General features: G+C 41.4%; 1 protein-coding gene across 4 annotated transcripts in view; it reads right to left on the bottom strand.

The window, feature by feature from the left end:
* dock1 (dedicator of cytokinesis 1) overlaps positions 1-16,924 on the bottom strand; it is a 214,321-nt gene that overhangs the window by 8,737 nt on the left and 188,660 nt on the right. For all 4 annotated transcript variants that reach the window (XM_074619550.1, XM_074619551.1, XM_074619552.1 and 1 more), the window contains 5 exons: positions 15,168-15,252; positions 12,181-12,267; positions 10,339-10,515; positions 8,081-8,164; positions 575-712 (listed from right to left, as the gene is read on the bottom strand). In XM_074619550.1, the coding sequence (XP_074475651.1) occupies positions 575-712; positions 8,081-8,164; positions 10,339-10,515; positions 12,181-12,267; positions 15,168-15,252 (571 nt within the window). The remainder of the gene's footprint in view (positions 1-574; positions 713-8,080; positions 8,165-10,338; positions 10,516-12,180; positions 12,268-15,167; positions 15,253-16,924) is intronic.

Here is a 16,924-nt window from a genome sequence, read left to right as displayed (position 1 = left end):
TAATCGCAGTATGCACGGCTGCATGTAAACGGGAATATTAGAGTAATATTCATTTCCATTAGCCATGTAAACAGCTTAGCAGGAATATTGTCTTTTTCGGAATAAGGGCAAAAAACTGGAATATTTTGTGCGTCACTGATGGCAGACTATGAGGTCTCTTGCCTTCTCTGACACAGCACAAAAAAACGACTAAAAGAAATGTCAAAACAACTTCAACTGAAAAGCTTTCAAGGCCTTGATTCACCCTCAAATTCACAAACGTTCAAGGATTTCAAGGGGAACCATGGGACAAAGTAATGAACAATGAAATCTATGTTGTATCTGAAAACGAAAATATGTGGAATAAATGTTAAAAACAAACAGAGGAACAGGAGAACGAGAATACATAATGGATGTCTGAAAGGTATAACAATAACATATTGCTGTATGTTACATATCTTCATCCAAACTCACCAGAAGTAATAAAAGTAACGGCTGCAGATCCCATTAGTTCCTGCTATGTAGAAGTGACCACACTGAGCTACAAAGAACATTTTGTGTAACAGAAAGCTCCCAAACAAGCAAAAGCTCTTACCAGGGTCTTTACCCCGTACTGTTTCTCCACCTTCTCCCGCAGTTGCTTGAAGCAGGCCTCCAAGCGGTCGTGGAAAGGCCTCAGCGCCTCGGTGACCTTCTCTCCGTGGATGCGGACGCCTTCGGAGAGGTGCGGGATCTGCCGGGGCGAAACAGAAGCGTAAGAAAACTTCATCCTGAACATACCCTGGAGACACGAGAGGTTAGCTACGTGCTGGTTCTTCATTCATGAGAGGAATACGCTCCTGTCCCGCCACATACATCCAATTTCACTCGCATGACCTTTGGCCTCTTGGCTGTGCATACTCAGCACAAGTAGTGAATGTATATCAGTGTGGAAATATCACTGCAATCTCATCCAGGTGGAAGTAGACTACAGAGGAGGCTGTTGCCATGACGCTCCCTCCTCCCTGCCTCCCACCTCCAAACATCAACGCATCATAACACGGGAATATTAAACAAGGCAATGAGGAAGACTACATGTATAGGCATGTACTGCATGTGATGGATGATTTCCTCCCCATCTCTGATGCAAATACAGACGCAATGCACCCTTTCCAGCATCTCACATTGTACTAGGCAGGTGGTGAATAGCAAAATCTAAACACATAACAGCAGCATCTCAGGTAGAGGGACAGAGGGGGAGACAGAGAGAGCGAGAGAGAGACTGAAACTGCTGAAAACTAGTAATTAGGAAACCCCAGTGCCACAGTCGGTGTCAGCAAGCTATGCTGACTAAATCTGGCAAGAGGAGGAAGCGGCATCCCTCGGGAAGCGAGCATTTGAGTGATTTTTTTCCCCTCTCTTTTCTGGTTGAAATCACAGGTTTTGTTTTTTTCTCATAACCTCTGTGTTTTATGCCATCTTTGGCTGTGGTAAGGCAGTGGAGAATTGCACAATAACTCGCCAGAAACCAGCAGAGATGTTAATCAGCTGTGGTAATAGCAGACCTTTTCTTTCCCATGGCAACTGTCGAAACATCGCCTGACTGTCTCACTGTTATAAGTGAGAAATGCTGTTAAAGGTGAAAGGAAAGCAGCTTTTATGCTTATGAATAAAAAAAAAATAAATAAAAAAAAACATTAGAGGGGATTTAATTCAAACGTTTATATTAATCGGTCGCGATCAGAGTGGTGCATTTGCACATTTCAACAACAAGGAAGCACTAAACTGCATCTTGCGCCTAAGTACAGTAGCTTTCACTGCTAACAAATTCACCTAAGCCTTGAGCAAATGGAACAAAGCATCTTCTCAAGAGTACAAAGAAGTGTGTGAAGTATCTGGCCAGAGAAGAAGAAGAAGTGTGTGTGTGTGTGTGTGTGTGCGTGTGTGTGTGTGCTAACCCCTGAATCCCTATAGACTGCTCGCCTTTCTTCCTGTCCTCTGAGGGCAAACTGCCCCTCCGCAGCAGGCTACAGTACAGCGAGAAGTGACTTCACTCAACTGGCGCACACAACACCACTTCAGCTTCGTGATGCAACATTTTGTAATAATTTCAAACGGTGCATGTTTTATTTACACACACACACACGTTTCGACACATGGTGGGCTTATTAACGGAGAGGGGAAAAAAAATGACTAATGCAAGAAAAACACATCTATAATGTTGTAGCTCCAGGTTCTCAGCCTTGTAATACACTGCACTAATACATCAAAACAGAATCATATGATAGGAGTGAGCTTGAAAAGAGATACTGAGCATGTATCATAAAAATCCAGGTTATTTCACTCACTGAAATGTCAGTTCACTCCACAAAAACCAAAAGCCCTGGCACAGAAAGATCAATGAGAGAAGGCTACAGACACCCTGCGAGGATTTCCCCTGATACTGAGCACCTTCATCATCACCGCTGGGACCTCTTGGAGGAGAGAGGAGAGGAGAGGAGAGGAGAGGAGAGGAGAGGAGAGGAGAGGAGAGGAGAGGAGGAAGAGGCCGAGGGAGTGAAAAGGTGAAAGGAAGGAAAGTCAGGAGTGAGAGAGAGAAAGGGGAGGAGAGAGGAGTCAGAAAGGACCAACTGTTGTGAGACGGAAACAGGGAGGAAAAAACAAAACAGCGAGAGTGAAAGCTGAGGCAAGATTCACGTCTCTCAGGATACCCACATCTTTTTATAGACCTTAGGATGATTGAGTGCGACTGAGTGGCGGCATGGCAACAGAACTCTGCTCGGTGGCTGCACACAGATAAGCTCATTGTGGAAGACACTGAGGCTCAAGGTTGCTAACACACAGATTAAACAGCAGTTTAATTACATATACCAACTTTTTTTAACAGTTTTTATTCTGCTCCAGCAATCTAACAGAGACAGCAGGTGTATGATTTGGGATATCAGAGAGAGATATTACCTGATGTGAGGTTAATGTTAATATCAGATAATTAGGCAATGGAGACCTGCGGGGTGCATTTCTAAAAAAAAAAAAAAAAAAAGCAGCATATATTCCCCACTAAAGGTTAGATTACAAAGAGCTCTTTTTATAGGAGAAAAGGGCAACGTCGGAGTGCCAGATAGAAAATTCTGTGTGAGGTGTTGAAATGCTAGCTGGGAAAGTGAGAGCAAGACTCATCTTAGCAGACATGAAGACCACACGTCCAGGGCTAAACAATAAGGATTGCCCGCTTGCCCGGGGCAAGCAAAACGCTGCGTTCGGCTAGTAAGTCTAGCAACTCGGGTATGTGGTAAAAAAGAATTAAACTGATAATGGAACTAGCTAAGGAGTGAGCCATCTCGCTTCCTTCTCATCTCTTTTGAGAGTTGCACATGTGCAGTAGCGATTGAGCACTCGCTAGAAAATGGTGGCAGGTAAAGAAAAAGTTTATAAGCAGAAGCGCATAGCGAGCATTTCGGTAAAAACTCTTTCACTGGGTGAAACACCAGATTAATTTATTTAAATAAAGATTAAACATGACAGTTAATTTAGTTCTTTGTTGTTATTTGATAAACGCTAATAAATAAAACTTTTTTTTTATAAAGGCAAGTCAAAATTGACTTTGGGCAAGTGACGCATGAACATTAACGTTGAAACCTGATGTCACAATAACAGTTACAGTGCCAGCTTTAAAAGCTGGACTCTTTATAAAAAACAAATATTATAACAGTAAAGTAAATTAAAGGTGCTAAATTTGATATTCAGAGCATTAATATAGCAGCAAACAACTATTTGCTGTGTAGAGGAGTGATGTCTACCTGAGCAGAGAATAAAGTCACTCTCCCTCTGGGTGTGTTATAATCAGAGCTTCTCCGTGCTTTGTTGACATAATTATGTACAAATAGTGCCGACGGGCACCATGCAAACATTACATATAAATGGTTTGGTACATGTATACAGTATATGGTAAGTTATGGTGGCAACATCTGTCAGTTGGTGTCAGGACCTAAACAGGTTAGCCAGGAACACTTGATAAACAGCTGTAACTCAGGGCTAGGTTTCTGTGAGTTTGTTTCAGAGTTTTTGTGGTCAAAAATCATTTACTGCAGCTTTAAATGTGGCATAAATAATTAGGACATAATAAACCCATAAAAGTATAAATAGGGAGCAAACTGGACAGCATTTAGAACAAAGCAATAATTAAACAATATATTAGGCCTGGAGGTTCCTCTGCTCCTTTACTGATCACTACTTCACCACCAGAGTGTTTATTTTTCTTTACTTCCAGAATACATAAATGCAGGGTTGACGTCCCTTTGCGTATATACACAGTCTCCCGTCAGATTTCCATGCAAACCACAACTTTCAAGCTGCACTTTGTGATTACAAATGAATCCCCAACCCCATTCATGAACAAGTGAATGCCAGTATTATCAGCTGAAAATAAGTATGAAAGAAATGGCACTGCTGCCAAATATCAGAGTCTCTCAGAGCCCGGTGTTCTTAGCTGACCCCTGTCACTCTACCCCTCTCTAATGCAGACTTCTGAGCCCCCTAGGGTGCTGGGACAGCCACCTTTCCTTTGAGATGCTGGATATTAAGGCTGTGATGACATATTAAGACCCTTCGTGAAGGTCACAAAGGTCTTAGAGAGGCACACAGCCAGTGGTGAGTCAGACAGACACTCTACTAGATGAAGGGACCAGCAAGAACACAATGAAGAAAACAGAAAGAAAGATTCTGTTTATGTTGTTGATACTGCGCTGGTGAAAATTGCCTCCTTAAGTCTGTAATTCAATGTATTGATCACTCAGCTACTCTTAACATCTTTAAACAAGAATGGATCACGCTGCAGTGAGAAGTTTTAGGTGCTAATTTAGGCATCTGTCTCCAGCGTTGGCTAATTATAACCAGAAACATCACAGAAAAACACCTACTTTGTATTTGCCAGGGGAGCTTTTTACAATACCTAATTTCCTGATTTCCAGTTGCTCATTTCCTCTAATTACTAGATGAGGACAATCGGCTGTTGCAGAATAACAGCGCACACCGGCTCATTTCGAACCGTTTAGTTTGTTCATTGGAGCAGGCTCGCCTTCATTTGTCTCATTTAGACAGATTCAAGACGCGAGATAAACAAGAGCGCTGGCTCTGGCAAGGAGACAGCTGATACCATTTCAAATCAACAACTCTGCCTTAGTCATCTCTTTAAAGGTTCCCCGTGTTTGGCGTGGGCTCGGCATACGTATTTCTGCTTTCTCTGTGACATGTCACACCACACAACTTCAATCATGTCTTTCTGGGCTTATGAAAGATACACACCGCCGTGATTCCGAACGTTTGGTTGGCTTGATGTGAAGGACATTTATAACTGGGCACAGCTGCCAAGACAGAGCGACGCTTTTATCTCCCATACTGGTATAACTGGGGTGTACAACAGAGCTCCTGCTAATTAGCACTGTGGTTCGTGGGTGGAGGATCATTTCAGAATTTGCAGTGTGATTTCCAACACTATATTTGACGCTGAAATGGTTTTGGCTTCTTCACATTTAAGCGTCGCACTGGAACCAACACAAAGCTTTGAAACTAAACAGACGTTAGTGTTCGGTGCCTTTTGCTTCCAGATGGATACAAAAATAACTGACAGGTCTTAAAGGTGAAATCTAGTTGCGTACTCCAACCTTGTCAGACATAATGTATAATCTTTCCAGGAGTAATGAAGTAGCGTCTATTTTTAGGTCACCCTCACCTGCTTTGTCAACTTCTACTTCAGTCAGTGATCTCCTACATTTCCGCATGACTTCAAAAAATGAATATGGAAAAACTAGAGGAGCAACTAATATGGAAAATAGTAATTATAACAAATCCGCAGTCTTACTTCTAAGGGGGAAATACATATGCGAGCATCACGGATGATATCAAATAGGAAGCCAATATATTCCTGTGTGAATCATCGTGCCTTATAAAGACAAAAGGTTTCACAAACACAAAAGAACTTTTCGGATTCGGAGGAGTTCCGCCAGAGATGCAGAGCACAAAGTTGACCTATTTTACAATAACGGAGAGGAGAACAACTACTGCAAATTCAATTAACTTCCTTTTTCCTTGCAACTGGCGATAGGAAGCAGACAGAAAAACTTCTTGTATCTGTGCTCAATTCCTGCGTGAACCATAAGGCAGGGAAGCATGACTTCCAGATTATTAAAGTGACCCTCAGTTCAGAGCTAAAAAGTTAAGGGGGGAGAGTAATAAAAGAAAACAAAAACTACAGTGCAGCTTTCTAAAATCCCAAAAGGGAGGAAGTCTTGTTATTCCACTAGAAAGCAGGAGTTTATTAATCAAAGATGAGCCACAAATGAGCCACAGATCTGTGGAGCTTCATCGTAAGCTGTTAAACAGCACGTGCTGTGTGATGTATTCCCACAATATGTGTGTGTGTGCGTTTCTTGTCTGCTGTGTGTGCACTTCCTTCAGGCTCAGCGAGGGTGCAGAGCTCGCAAAAAAAACCAAAAAAAAACGGCAATGCTGATCTTTCGCTGTCTCTTCTTCACGCTGTGGAGCCTCCTCCCTATAACTTCAGAATGTTTGCTTCAGCACTCTCTCTCCCTCTCTCGCTATTATCTCCACTGAACTCTTTAACACACTTTTCCCCCCGCTCACTTCACTTACTGTCATCGGACACTCGTCGCAGTGCACTCACAAGTTCTTCAAACGATATTATATTTTCAGCTGTAACCTTTCAGAGTGACTTTTTATTTTTTCGCAGGAGCAGCAGCGCTTTAGTAGGGGGGGAGACAACATTTCAGATATACATGCCATAATATACAGAACAGAACATAGTCAGCATTCAAACTCTCCACTGTGTATATGAAGTGACTTTCACTGCCCCGTGTCCGCAGGGGCTCTTGTTGTGAAAGGCTCCCAAATTTCTGGTGCCGATTCCATTAATAAACTCCTTAAAGGGATAGTTCGGTGTTTTGAAGTGGGGTTGTAGGAGGTACTTCTCCATAGTCAGTGTATTACCTACAGTAGATGACAATTGGCACGCCCCCAGTTTGAAGAAGCAGACAGGAGTTACTGCATGGAAGCAAAGCAATGTACTCCTAAAAGAAAGACCCACCTAAAAAAATCAATATCAGTTTAAGTGTACGCTATATTTAGGATATATTCATCAATGTATCTTGCAGTCAGATAGCCCTTTCCAACGGGGAACTGTTGTTATCTATGCTCTCGCCAAAGCCACCAGACTCCATTAAAAAATCTGTTATTTTCACAAAAAAAAGGGGTTGCTGGTCTACTGCTGCCTCGATTGGTTAGTTTGTTTGTGTTATTGTGTGACTTTGGTGAATCCAAACTAACCAAAGTCACACAATAACACAAACACCAGCTAGACCAGCAACCATCGTGTTCTGTGAGGTAAAATTACTGTTTTGTCAATGTAGTTTGGTCGCTTTGGCAAAAGCAAAGATAACATTTTCAGTTCCTCGCCTCATGGCAAGGTAAACCGGCAAAAATATTCTAAATATAGCACACACTTGCACCGGCGCAAACTGATATTAATGTTTTTAGGAGGGCCTTTCTTTTAGGTGGCTGCTTTTCCAAACTGGGTGCGTACCGACCGCCATCTACTGTAGGTAATAATACACTGAATATGGATAAGTATTTCATAAAAACCCACTTCAAAACACCCAAAATATCCCTTTAATAACTAAAACCATATTAACTTACATATAAGGCCACTATGTTTAAAGCACCTGGAAGGCAAATGAATAGCCCAAAGCCAATCCATGCAAATTAAGAAAGCTCAATCATGCTGAAAGGCCAAGTGGCATGAATTCACATTTTCATGCACCTCACGCTCCTCCATACCGTCTAATCATGCTCAGTACGTCGGCTGCCTGTAGGCTATGCCTTTCTCTGCTCATTATATGTGCCATGGAAAAAGAAATACCGTGTAATAATGTGCAGAAAAATGTCCTCTTTTAAAGGAAACAAGCAGGCCATTTGTGATGAGCTGGCCTAGACAATTTTCCTTGAACCCTGACATCTTTGGCGAGACAGACAGATGCAGTATGATGCTTTTACCATGCTCATATATGCACTCCACAAAGACGCAAAGGAGCATTATGAACTTAAGTCTTACCTGCCAGGCGATAAAGTCCTTCAGTTTCTCTATCTTCTCAAGGTCCTCTGGGCGCTCCTGGATGTACTTATCATTGAAGAAGGCCTGGAGAAGAGAGAGAAGAGATACTGGAGTAAGTTTGTATGACGGGAGGAAGAGGAGTAATAAGTACAGGGGAAGACGGAAGAAACAATCTGAAATGTGGAGACGGTTGTAATATAAATAAAATGAGAATCGGGGGAGAAAAAAACTGACAAGTCAAGGGGGACCGCACTGGGAGGGGCTGTTAAGATGAGAAAAATTTTAGTCGAGACATCCGTCTCTCCTCCACCACCTGCACTATTTCCCTGAGATGAAGGAGTGACCCGAGGGCAGAGAATTCACCTCGTTCCTCCTCTGACTCATACTGCACCGTTTCACAAGACCAATATGAATCTATTCCAGGTCGTGATATATGCTGGGAACCAGCACGCTATCACTTTTTATATCATCTAACACAAAGTAAAAAGAGTTTTCCTTTCCACACGAGTCGCTATTGTGTTACAGTGAATCGAGTGTTCCGCTCAGTGAGAAATGTTTTTCAAAAGAAAGGCCCTTCAAACAAATACTGATTCCTGATGACCTATGATGTTGAGAGGCAAACAAAATGTGAGTGAGTCTGTCACAAGTATAGTGATAAAAACATGAAGGCTGATGGAATGAGAGCTGCTAGGACTTGAAATATGCATGAGCTTATGATTTCATTTCACAGCATGAACTCAAACCAGGGGAAAAAAAAACTGGTTCATCTGAATCAGCCTTGAATATAGTTTATAGATATATTCAAAATTTACAGACATTTTCAGGAATATAAAATGTATCAGAAGATCTTGTGTTCGGCGTTATGGGAAATCCGCTCAATCACTTTCTTTTTGAGAGTATTAGCATCGAGAAAGGGAAAAATGGGAAGAGAGCTAGCCTGGCTCTTTTCTCTTTCTTTCTTTCTTGGCTCTTATCTGCCTATCAGTTGCTCTAAAGCTCACTAATTAACACGTTATATCTTTTGTTTAATCTTTACAACAACTGAAGTGTAAAAACAAAGTTGCGTGTTACAGGGTTAATGTGCTGAACTATGTCTTGGCGGGTGCAAGTGACTTCCTGAAGTCTCTGCTGATTGCCTGGCAACCTCGCTGTGACAACAAGACTCCAGGAAGTTGTATGTAAGGTGTGTAATGAGGGCGCTTTCACAAGCAAACATTTAGTCCGTTTTAATCAAACTCTGGTGAGGTTCGTTTGGGCGGTTGTGAGCGCTGTAATCGTACTCTGGTGCGGACCAAAACAACCGCTCTGAGACCGATTGCGAGAGATGGTCTCGGACCGTTTCCGGGCGAACCCTAGTGCGGTGCGATTGCAGTGTGAACATAACATAATCCGACCCAATTGCAGGAAGCGAACCAAAACGCAGGCTGTCTGTGTGGGCATTTGTTGAGATGGACACAAGTACATGACTGGTTAACATGAGTGGGAGAGGACTGACCTGGACTTTTTTTTAAATAATTTATTGCCTTTATTAGAGCAGCTGGAGAGTGAAAAGGAAAAGGGGAGAGAAAGGGGATGGTATGCAGCAAAAGGCTGTGGGTTGGAATCAAACCCCGCCACTGCAAAGGACTCAGCCTACACGGGGTGCGCGCTCTACCGGGTGAGCTAGAGGTCGCCCCGTCCGATGTTCGCTTGACATCTGGGCCGAACAGAACATACAGAATATGCTAAAGAAAGTCCACAAACATAGTGACATTTATAAAGTCATTCGAGATAAAGTGGAGGAGAAGGGATTTGTGTGCACAGTGTCAAGTCAAAGTGATAAAACTTCAGTGCTGCTCCTTTGAACTCGCCCCTCAGCAAATTATTTTTCTTATTTGGTCCGGTTTAATTTGTGCACCGTGAAACAGAACCCGGCTAAATAGAAAACAAATTATTTGGACTATTATTTCGGACAAGCCAAACGGACGTGTGAAAGCGCCTTTAGAGATGCTGGTAGGTGGATTTTTGTTACCTCAGGAGAGAAGCAGGCTTGCTTCAGTCTTTATGCTAACTAAGCTAACGTTTCCTGGCTCTAGCTTCATATTTACAGACACAAGTGTCGTATTGATCTTCTCATTTAACACAAATAAAAAAACGCATTTCAAGTGCAAAATGTCGAACTGGTCCTTTAATGCTGAAGCTAAAAATGGAGATGTGGACATAAAGGCATACTGGTTGAGACAATAGAATAAATCTTTTTTTTTTTTCATGTCGTTTACCTTCTCATAGTTGGTAAAACCTCCCATGACAGCCGGGTCCACAATCCCATTCAGCAGCATGGAGAGGGGGTTGATGGGAAGGTTGGGGTCGTTGAGATGCCGCTGCACTATGCTGCTGATCTTCTCATTGGTCAGCTGCATCGTCTCCATGGCGTTCTCCAGTGGACTGATCTCCTCCTGTGCAGCACAGTAAGTGAAGGTGTCATCCAATATTCCCAGCACTTATTCACCACTTTCAGTATACACACACACATACATCACTACTGTCTCTGTAATCCCAACAATCAAGCGGAAACATTTTGTGTTCACTGACTAGGGGTTTGTTATTAGACGATGGGCTTAGAATCCCTTAACTACGCACATAAATCATGTCGGATAGAGGAGCAATGAATCATTTTCCCACTGCGCTCCATACATGAACCTGCAACTGTCAAATGATGATGGATGGTTGGTTGGTGTAGGGGAATTTCAGTTCCCATGTCAACAAAAACATGATTGGCAATTCTGAGAAAAAGATGAGTAAAACGCTGACATTAATTCCACTACTGTGTGAAAAAAAAAACTCTGTGTAAACTCCACATAGAGGCAATCTCATTACTTTGGATGGGGAAAAAAAATCACCTCCTCGCAGCTCGCTAGTAAGAATTTAGGAGAAACATGAGTGGATTGTTGAGTAAATGTCAGATTTAGACCCCAGCCAAAAAAGATAAAGATGTTGTGCCAGGGAGACAAATCTCCAATCTGTGCCGGTGTGTCTCAGGCCAGCTTGATAAAAAGCATTGTCAGATGGAAGGCTTTAGCTCGGTGAATCTCGGCCCAGTCATTAAGCTTTAAATAGAGTCTAACCTCGGGGAGGCGGCCTCTCCCTGGCTCATCTGGGGGGCAAGCTGCTCCTGACAGCATGTTCCAGCTCAGCCTGAAGGAAGAGGCCTCTGCTTTGAATTAGCGTGGCAACGGAGCACTTTGGTACATGGACTTGGGAGTCAAATCTTTGTGCTAAGGATGTAACGACCAGACAGGCCATCGTGGCGAGCTGAATGTCCAAGCTGCCTGGGTGCTATTTGACGACTATGAATGCTGAGTGAGCAGACTGTTGGCTAAAGATAACCTCGGAGAAATGCCCCCTTTCTGAAGCTCTCACCAGCAGCGCAGATATGAAAGCGGCTAATCAAAGCGACAAATAAAAGAGTAATTGATTGCGTAATACTTAGCCGGGCTAATTACACTAAGTAGTGCATTTGTTTTGGGACAAACTAATGGCACATTAAAATGATGAGGCGGGTGTTTTGGATCTAAGTGATACTGTAACCTGCTCCAACTTGTGTTACTGCACTCATTTCTCCACACTCAGACAACATCCCAGCCCAAAAATGGGGACACCAGACCAGCTTTTTAATTAGTCAAAACAACAGAGCTAAAATAATGAAATTTTAATGCCGTTTCAGTGGGACAGAGGGGGTAATGTGCCCATTCCAAGTGCGACAGTAAACACTTGAAGTCATGTGTTGCAGCTGTTAGACCATCCGCTCATCAACGAGGTTTCAATACAGCAATCCAGGTATTTCTATTACAGGAAAATAAACAGCGAGCGAGTTCTGAGCTCTCCTCTGGTTGTATTTGTGCTGTGCAGCTATTTTCAGTCTTTAAGGAGTGCTTGGTGAATTGATGTGGGCCCTCTGGCAGAGAGAGAGAGAACGTGCCCCGTCGTTAGTCCGGGGAGTGGCATGCCTGCGTCCACGCGGCTGTCTATACAGCTTAAGTGGACAAATCATATCGATTGCCTCTGAGCAAAGCTGCAGATCCTCATCTGATTAGGAGGCACACAGGCCCCTTCATACTCACTGTGGAGACCGACTTGACTTCAAACCAGCGCAGGATGCCGGGGAGCTTGTATGCTGTCGAGTACGTGGTCCTCTCAATCCACATGTTCTGTTGACAAAATCGGAACGCAGCACAGAAATCAACACATGACATGACGACGTGCTGTTTTTGTGCCAAACCCTCATTGAAACATGCTTTCAGACTGTTGTTGCATGAATGAGAGTAAGATGATGTAATAGTTGTTCAATCAAAGCCCATTGTAGGGGGAGCTGGTGGGATGGAGGTGTGCACTGCCTCCCTGTCAGCTCACAGAGAGCCAAAATAAGATGGAATCTCCTCTAATGCTAGGGATGCACCGATACCGGATCGGATATCAGGCCGATACTGACTCAAACAGCTGGATCGGGTATCGGTGACAATGGATACGATCTATTCAACTCTATTCAATATTTATATAGTATAAACATTATATACTGGAATTTTAATTCCTGTTTAAAGTTTGACCGATTTTTTGCTGCATTAAAAATGTTTACACATGAATTGTAATTCTTGTTAATTTAGATTTTTTACCAAGTTGTTGATGTAAGATTTATTATTTTAATAATAAATAAAAAGTCTGTTACGTTTGAAGATTTTTTACCAAGCTGCTGGTGTAGATTTATTATTTTAATAATAAATAAGATGTCTGTTATTTTTGAAGATTTTTTACCAAGTTGCTGGTGCATGATTTATTATTATAATAATAAATAAAAATTCAGCTAATTTTGAAGATTTTTTACCAAGTTGTTGGTGTACAATTTATTATTTTAATAATAATTAAAAAGTCTATTACATTTGAAGATTTTTCACCAAGTTGCTGGTGTACGATTTATTATTTTAATAATAAATAAAAATTCAATTTATATAAATAAAATACTAATTCAGTCAAGCCTGATGTTGCCTTACACATAAAAGAACACTGACTTCCACACAGTGAGGCATACAGCCTATTAATTAAACACTGGTATCGGATCAGTACTATGTATCGGCCGATACCCAAAGCCCAGGTATCTGTATCGAGATCGGGACTTAAAAAGTGGGATCGGTGTATCCCTATCTAATATATCAACCCTAAATCTCAAGAAGAAAAACACACTACCGGAGGTGATGATTTCCCTTATGTGTTGGAAGAAAAGAGAGCTCGCTTCAGAGCATACTTGGTGAATTGTGTGTACATTGACGTGTTTAATAGGTCTGACAGATGCAATATGTATCCATCACCTCACTGTCAGGACGGAGAGAGTCCTATCAGTCAGAGTGAGTCTGAGATGAGTTAAATACATCATCCTGCTCAGCTGAAGTGATGCCACAGTAAACACGCAGACAGAGGAAAGTGAGAGTGGGTTTAATTTGTCGTTCTTGTCATTCGCAACCTGGATATTCAGTGTGCACAAAACATAATTCACAAGATGCACTAAAAATCAGGATTCGACAGTAATAGTTGCATTAGGCAGCCAGATTTGGATCACTGTAAACACTTCTATTTGTGCTGGATGTTCTCGTTGGCAGCCAGTTTTCCTGTGTTTAATGAGACTTCTGCCTTTCTATTGATTTACTCTGCTGGAAACGACGGAAAATACGTGTTTAAGCCTCAAACATAAATCTCAAACAATAATCCAGCAGCATCCTATAATAAATTATAAAACAGCAGGAGCGATAAATAGACAAAGAAAAGCTGATCAAAAGACTCAAAACTGAAAAGCCCTTATCAGCTTTAGACAAACAGGAGATCATTATTTTGCCTATTGTACCATACCCTACTGAGTACATTATCCTGTAGATGTGCAATTTGTCCTGCTAGTGGAGCTGAGTCACTTGCTCCTAGCGAGATATGTTTTATATATAACTGTGCATGTGTGTGTGTGTGAGTGAGAGATCAAAAAGAAATACATGTTATGTAATACATGTTTTCCTATTCTAGGTATCATTTGTCAAAACTAAAACTTAGTTAGCAATGCTGTAATATCTATTATTTTATCATTAGTTTGTATAATATGAAATAATTACATTTATAACTTATATATTGTATCATAGCTGATAAGAGACAATACAAATTATATTCTGATTATATTAGTAAACTATTTATTAACAGTTTATTGTTGTACCTATTATAACATTTTATATACTAATTAAGTATTTGTTAGTGATTACCAAATGATTTGTAAACATTTAAGAAATTGTTTGTAAAACATTAACATAGATAGATGGACCAGAAACCAATTATTAACCATTGAAAAAGTTTTAACTATCTATCTAAATAACGTTTATAGACGCTTTACAAAGTATTTATTTATTAAAGTATTTGTTATAATTAGCAGTTGCAACTTTATGATAGCATCCAAATTAAGTTCATAGATGGTTTACAAACCAATCTGTTAAGCATTAACAAAGTATTACAAATATATGGTCCATCTATCTTTGTAATGTTTACAGATGTTTTACAAATGATTTCTTTAATGTTTACAAATCATTTCATAATCATTAACAAATATACATATAGTATATCAAATATAATATAATGTGTGCAACAATAAACTGTTAAAATAACATAAATTATAGCATTACTAATAATTAGTAAACATTATTAATTATCATTTTGTTGTATAATAGTAAAATAACTAAGTTTGATTAACTATTAATTTACCATTTATAAATGATGGTTATTATAAAGTGTAACTGGATATAAATACATAGGCCCATTATCACTCCAACCATAAATGATGAAAATGCAGCAACTGTTTTATCAACTTTGGCAAACAAACATAGCTAAAATATTCTATATTATAGTTCAATAAAAAGAGTAGCCTTCATGTTACTTTTAGAAATTCAAACTGGCTTAATAGTTTTTTTTTTCATTTAAAAGAGCATGAAAATTATGCTCACAATGATTCTAATGTTATCAAATAATTTGTAAAACCCTTTATAAAAACTTAAATGGACAAGCCAAGTCATAGTGGAAAAACAATTACCGCAAACTCGTTGTCGGGGTCCTTCTCCCCCTTCCTCACTGGCCTGGAATACTGGAATTTATGGACTTCATTTACTGTGTAGAAGCTGGGGAGAGAGAAAATCAGCGCCTGAGTATATTAAAACTGTTATGGGCAATCTACGGCTTGATTCAAAGGTTGATTGCTTTGCTTCAGGTCAACCACAGGACAGGCCCACTATGGGGTAGCTCTGCCAGGAAACTGTGGCATTTAGCACGTTGGTTTGGACCAGCTGTCTACGGCGCGGCCTCGTCCGCATGGTAAATAAACTCATTTGTGGGTCACACGCGTCACTGGCGGCACCCGAGGTTAGTCCGACATGTCAGACACGTAGAGAAGCTGCAGCACAACGTGACAGCGGCACATGACTAGTGGGGATGAACTTTGCTAAATCAGGTTAATAGACTTTTCACACTAGGAAAATGATGGTGTTGCGTAGTGGCTGAAGGAGCAGCTGTCTGGGCACGTAGACGCTTTTCCCCCCCATCTTTCTATCTCGCCTACAGAAATCCACTTTCACACTTCTTCTGTGTACTGGTATATTATCCTCATTAAGCATATTGCATTCCTAAAACAATGCCATATGTTTATTAGCACACAATTATGAATAAAATATGAAATGAATCAGTGCCGTTTCAAAACCGCTGCCCTTTTATGTTTGTAGTAGCAGCAATAAGTGTGTCCAGATGGGATGCTACAATTTATGTGTACTTTTTCTACTAAGGACTGTTTACGTATTGCTAATGAACAGACCACACAAAGCTTTTTGGGACATTCAAACTCCACCGAGAAATGTGGCTCAGGTCTGGCTGGTACTTGAGGTACTTATGCTTGGTCACAAAGGGCAACACACTATTTAATGATGAGAGGCATTCTCAAATTAGCTGAGAAAGCATGGCTTTAACCTCAAAAAAAAGAAAAAAAGGAGCCGCTGAGCTTCTGACCTAATAAACAGATTAATAAAGCAGCTTTAAATCAGCTGCGCCATCCCAATTAAGCCTTTTTTACATGTCATTAGCTGGCGGGCTAGAGATGATGCAGCAGCACGGTCCGGACAAAGCAAGGTCAGAAGGGGGTGTGTGCTCTGCCTGCTGCTGTGACCCTTTGGCTCAAACAGCTCAGTCTCATTGCTATGCACCGCTGGTCTTTTGCACTGAATGGGAGAATAAATGGGAGAATTCAGAGAGAGATGGGGACAAACCGGGGAAAGCACGGTGAGAGCTGGAGAAAGAAAGAGTTGGCAGAGAAAGGGAGAGGGACAGACAGTTGGTGTGGAACATTTTTTCTATCGCTCTCTAAACACAGTTGTCTAATCTATGCTATCAACAGAGATACATATTCCAATCAGACACAGCTCGCAAACAAGCCAACAGGCTGCGGCGGCTGCAGGGGGGGGGGATGTGACCAACGGTGCAGGCGTGTGATAAGATCAGTGCGCAGGTATATTTGCCTAGATGGTTTCTCCTTTTAATTATGCCCATTGATGCGTTGGGTGGCACACCAAAGTGAATTTGCACAGCCGACTGATGCGGCGCATGGCTGGCGTACAGATTTGGGCAAACAAGTGGGAGTGGAGGGGCCCACTGTTTGCTGTGGCCCCGGTGCTGCGACACAAAGGTATTAATGATGTCGGAGAAACAATGTTGTACTTGGCGCAGCGACTATTAGCAGATGGCCGGCGCAAGTTAATAACCGCGAGAACGACACGAAGGTCAACCGCTGTTTGTTCCACTCAGACA

The sequence above is a fragment of the Sebastes fasciatus genome, chromosome 20 (assembly GCF_043250625.1).
Source record: "Sebastes fasciatus isolate fSebFas1 chromosome 20, fSebFas1.pri, whole genome shotgun sequence".
In the NCBI taxonomy this organism is placed as follows: domain Eukaryota; kingdom Metazoa; phylum Chordata; class Actinopteri; order Perciformes; family Sebastidae; genus Sebastes; species Sebastes fasciatus.
This window is presented reverse-complemented; position numbering and strand designations above follow the sequence as displayed.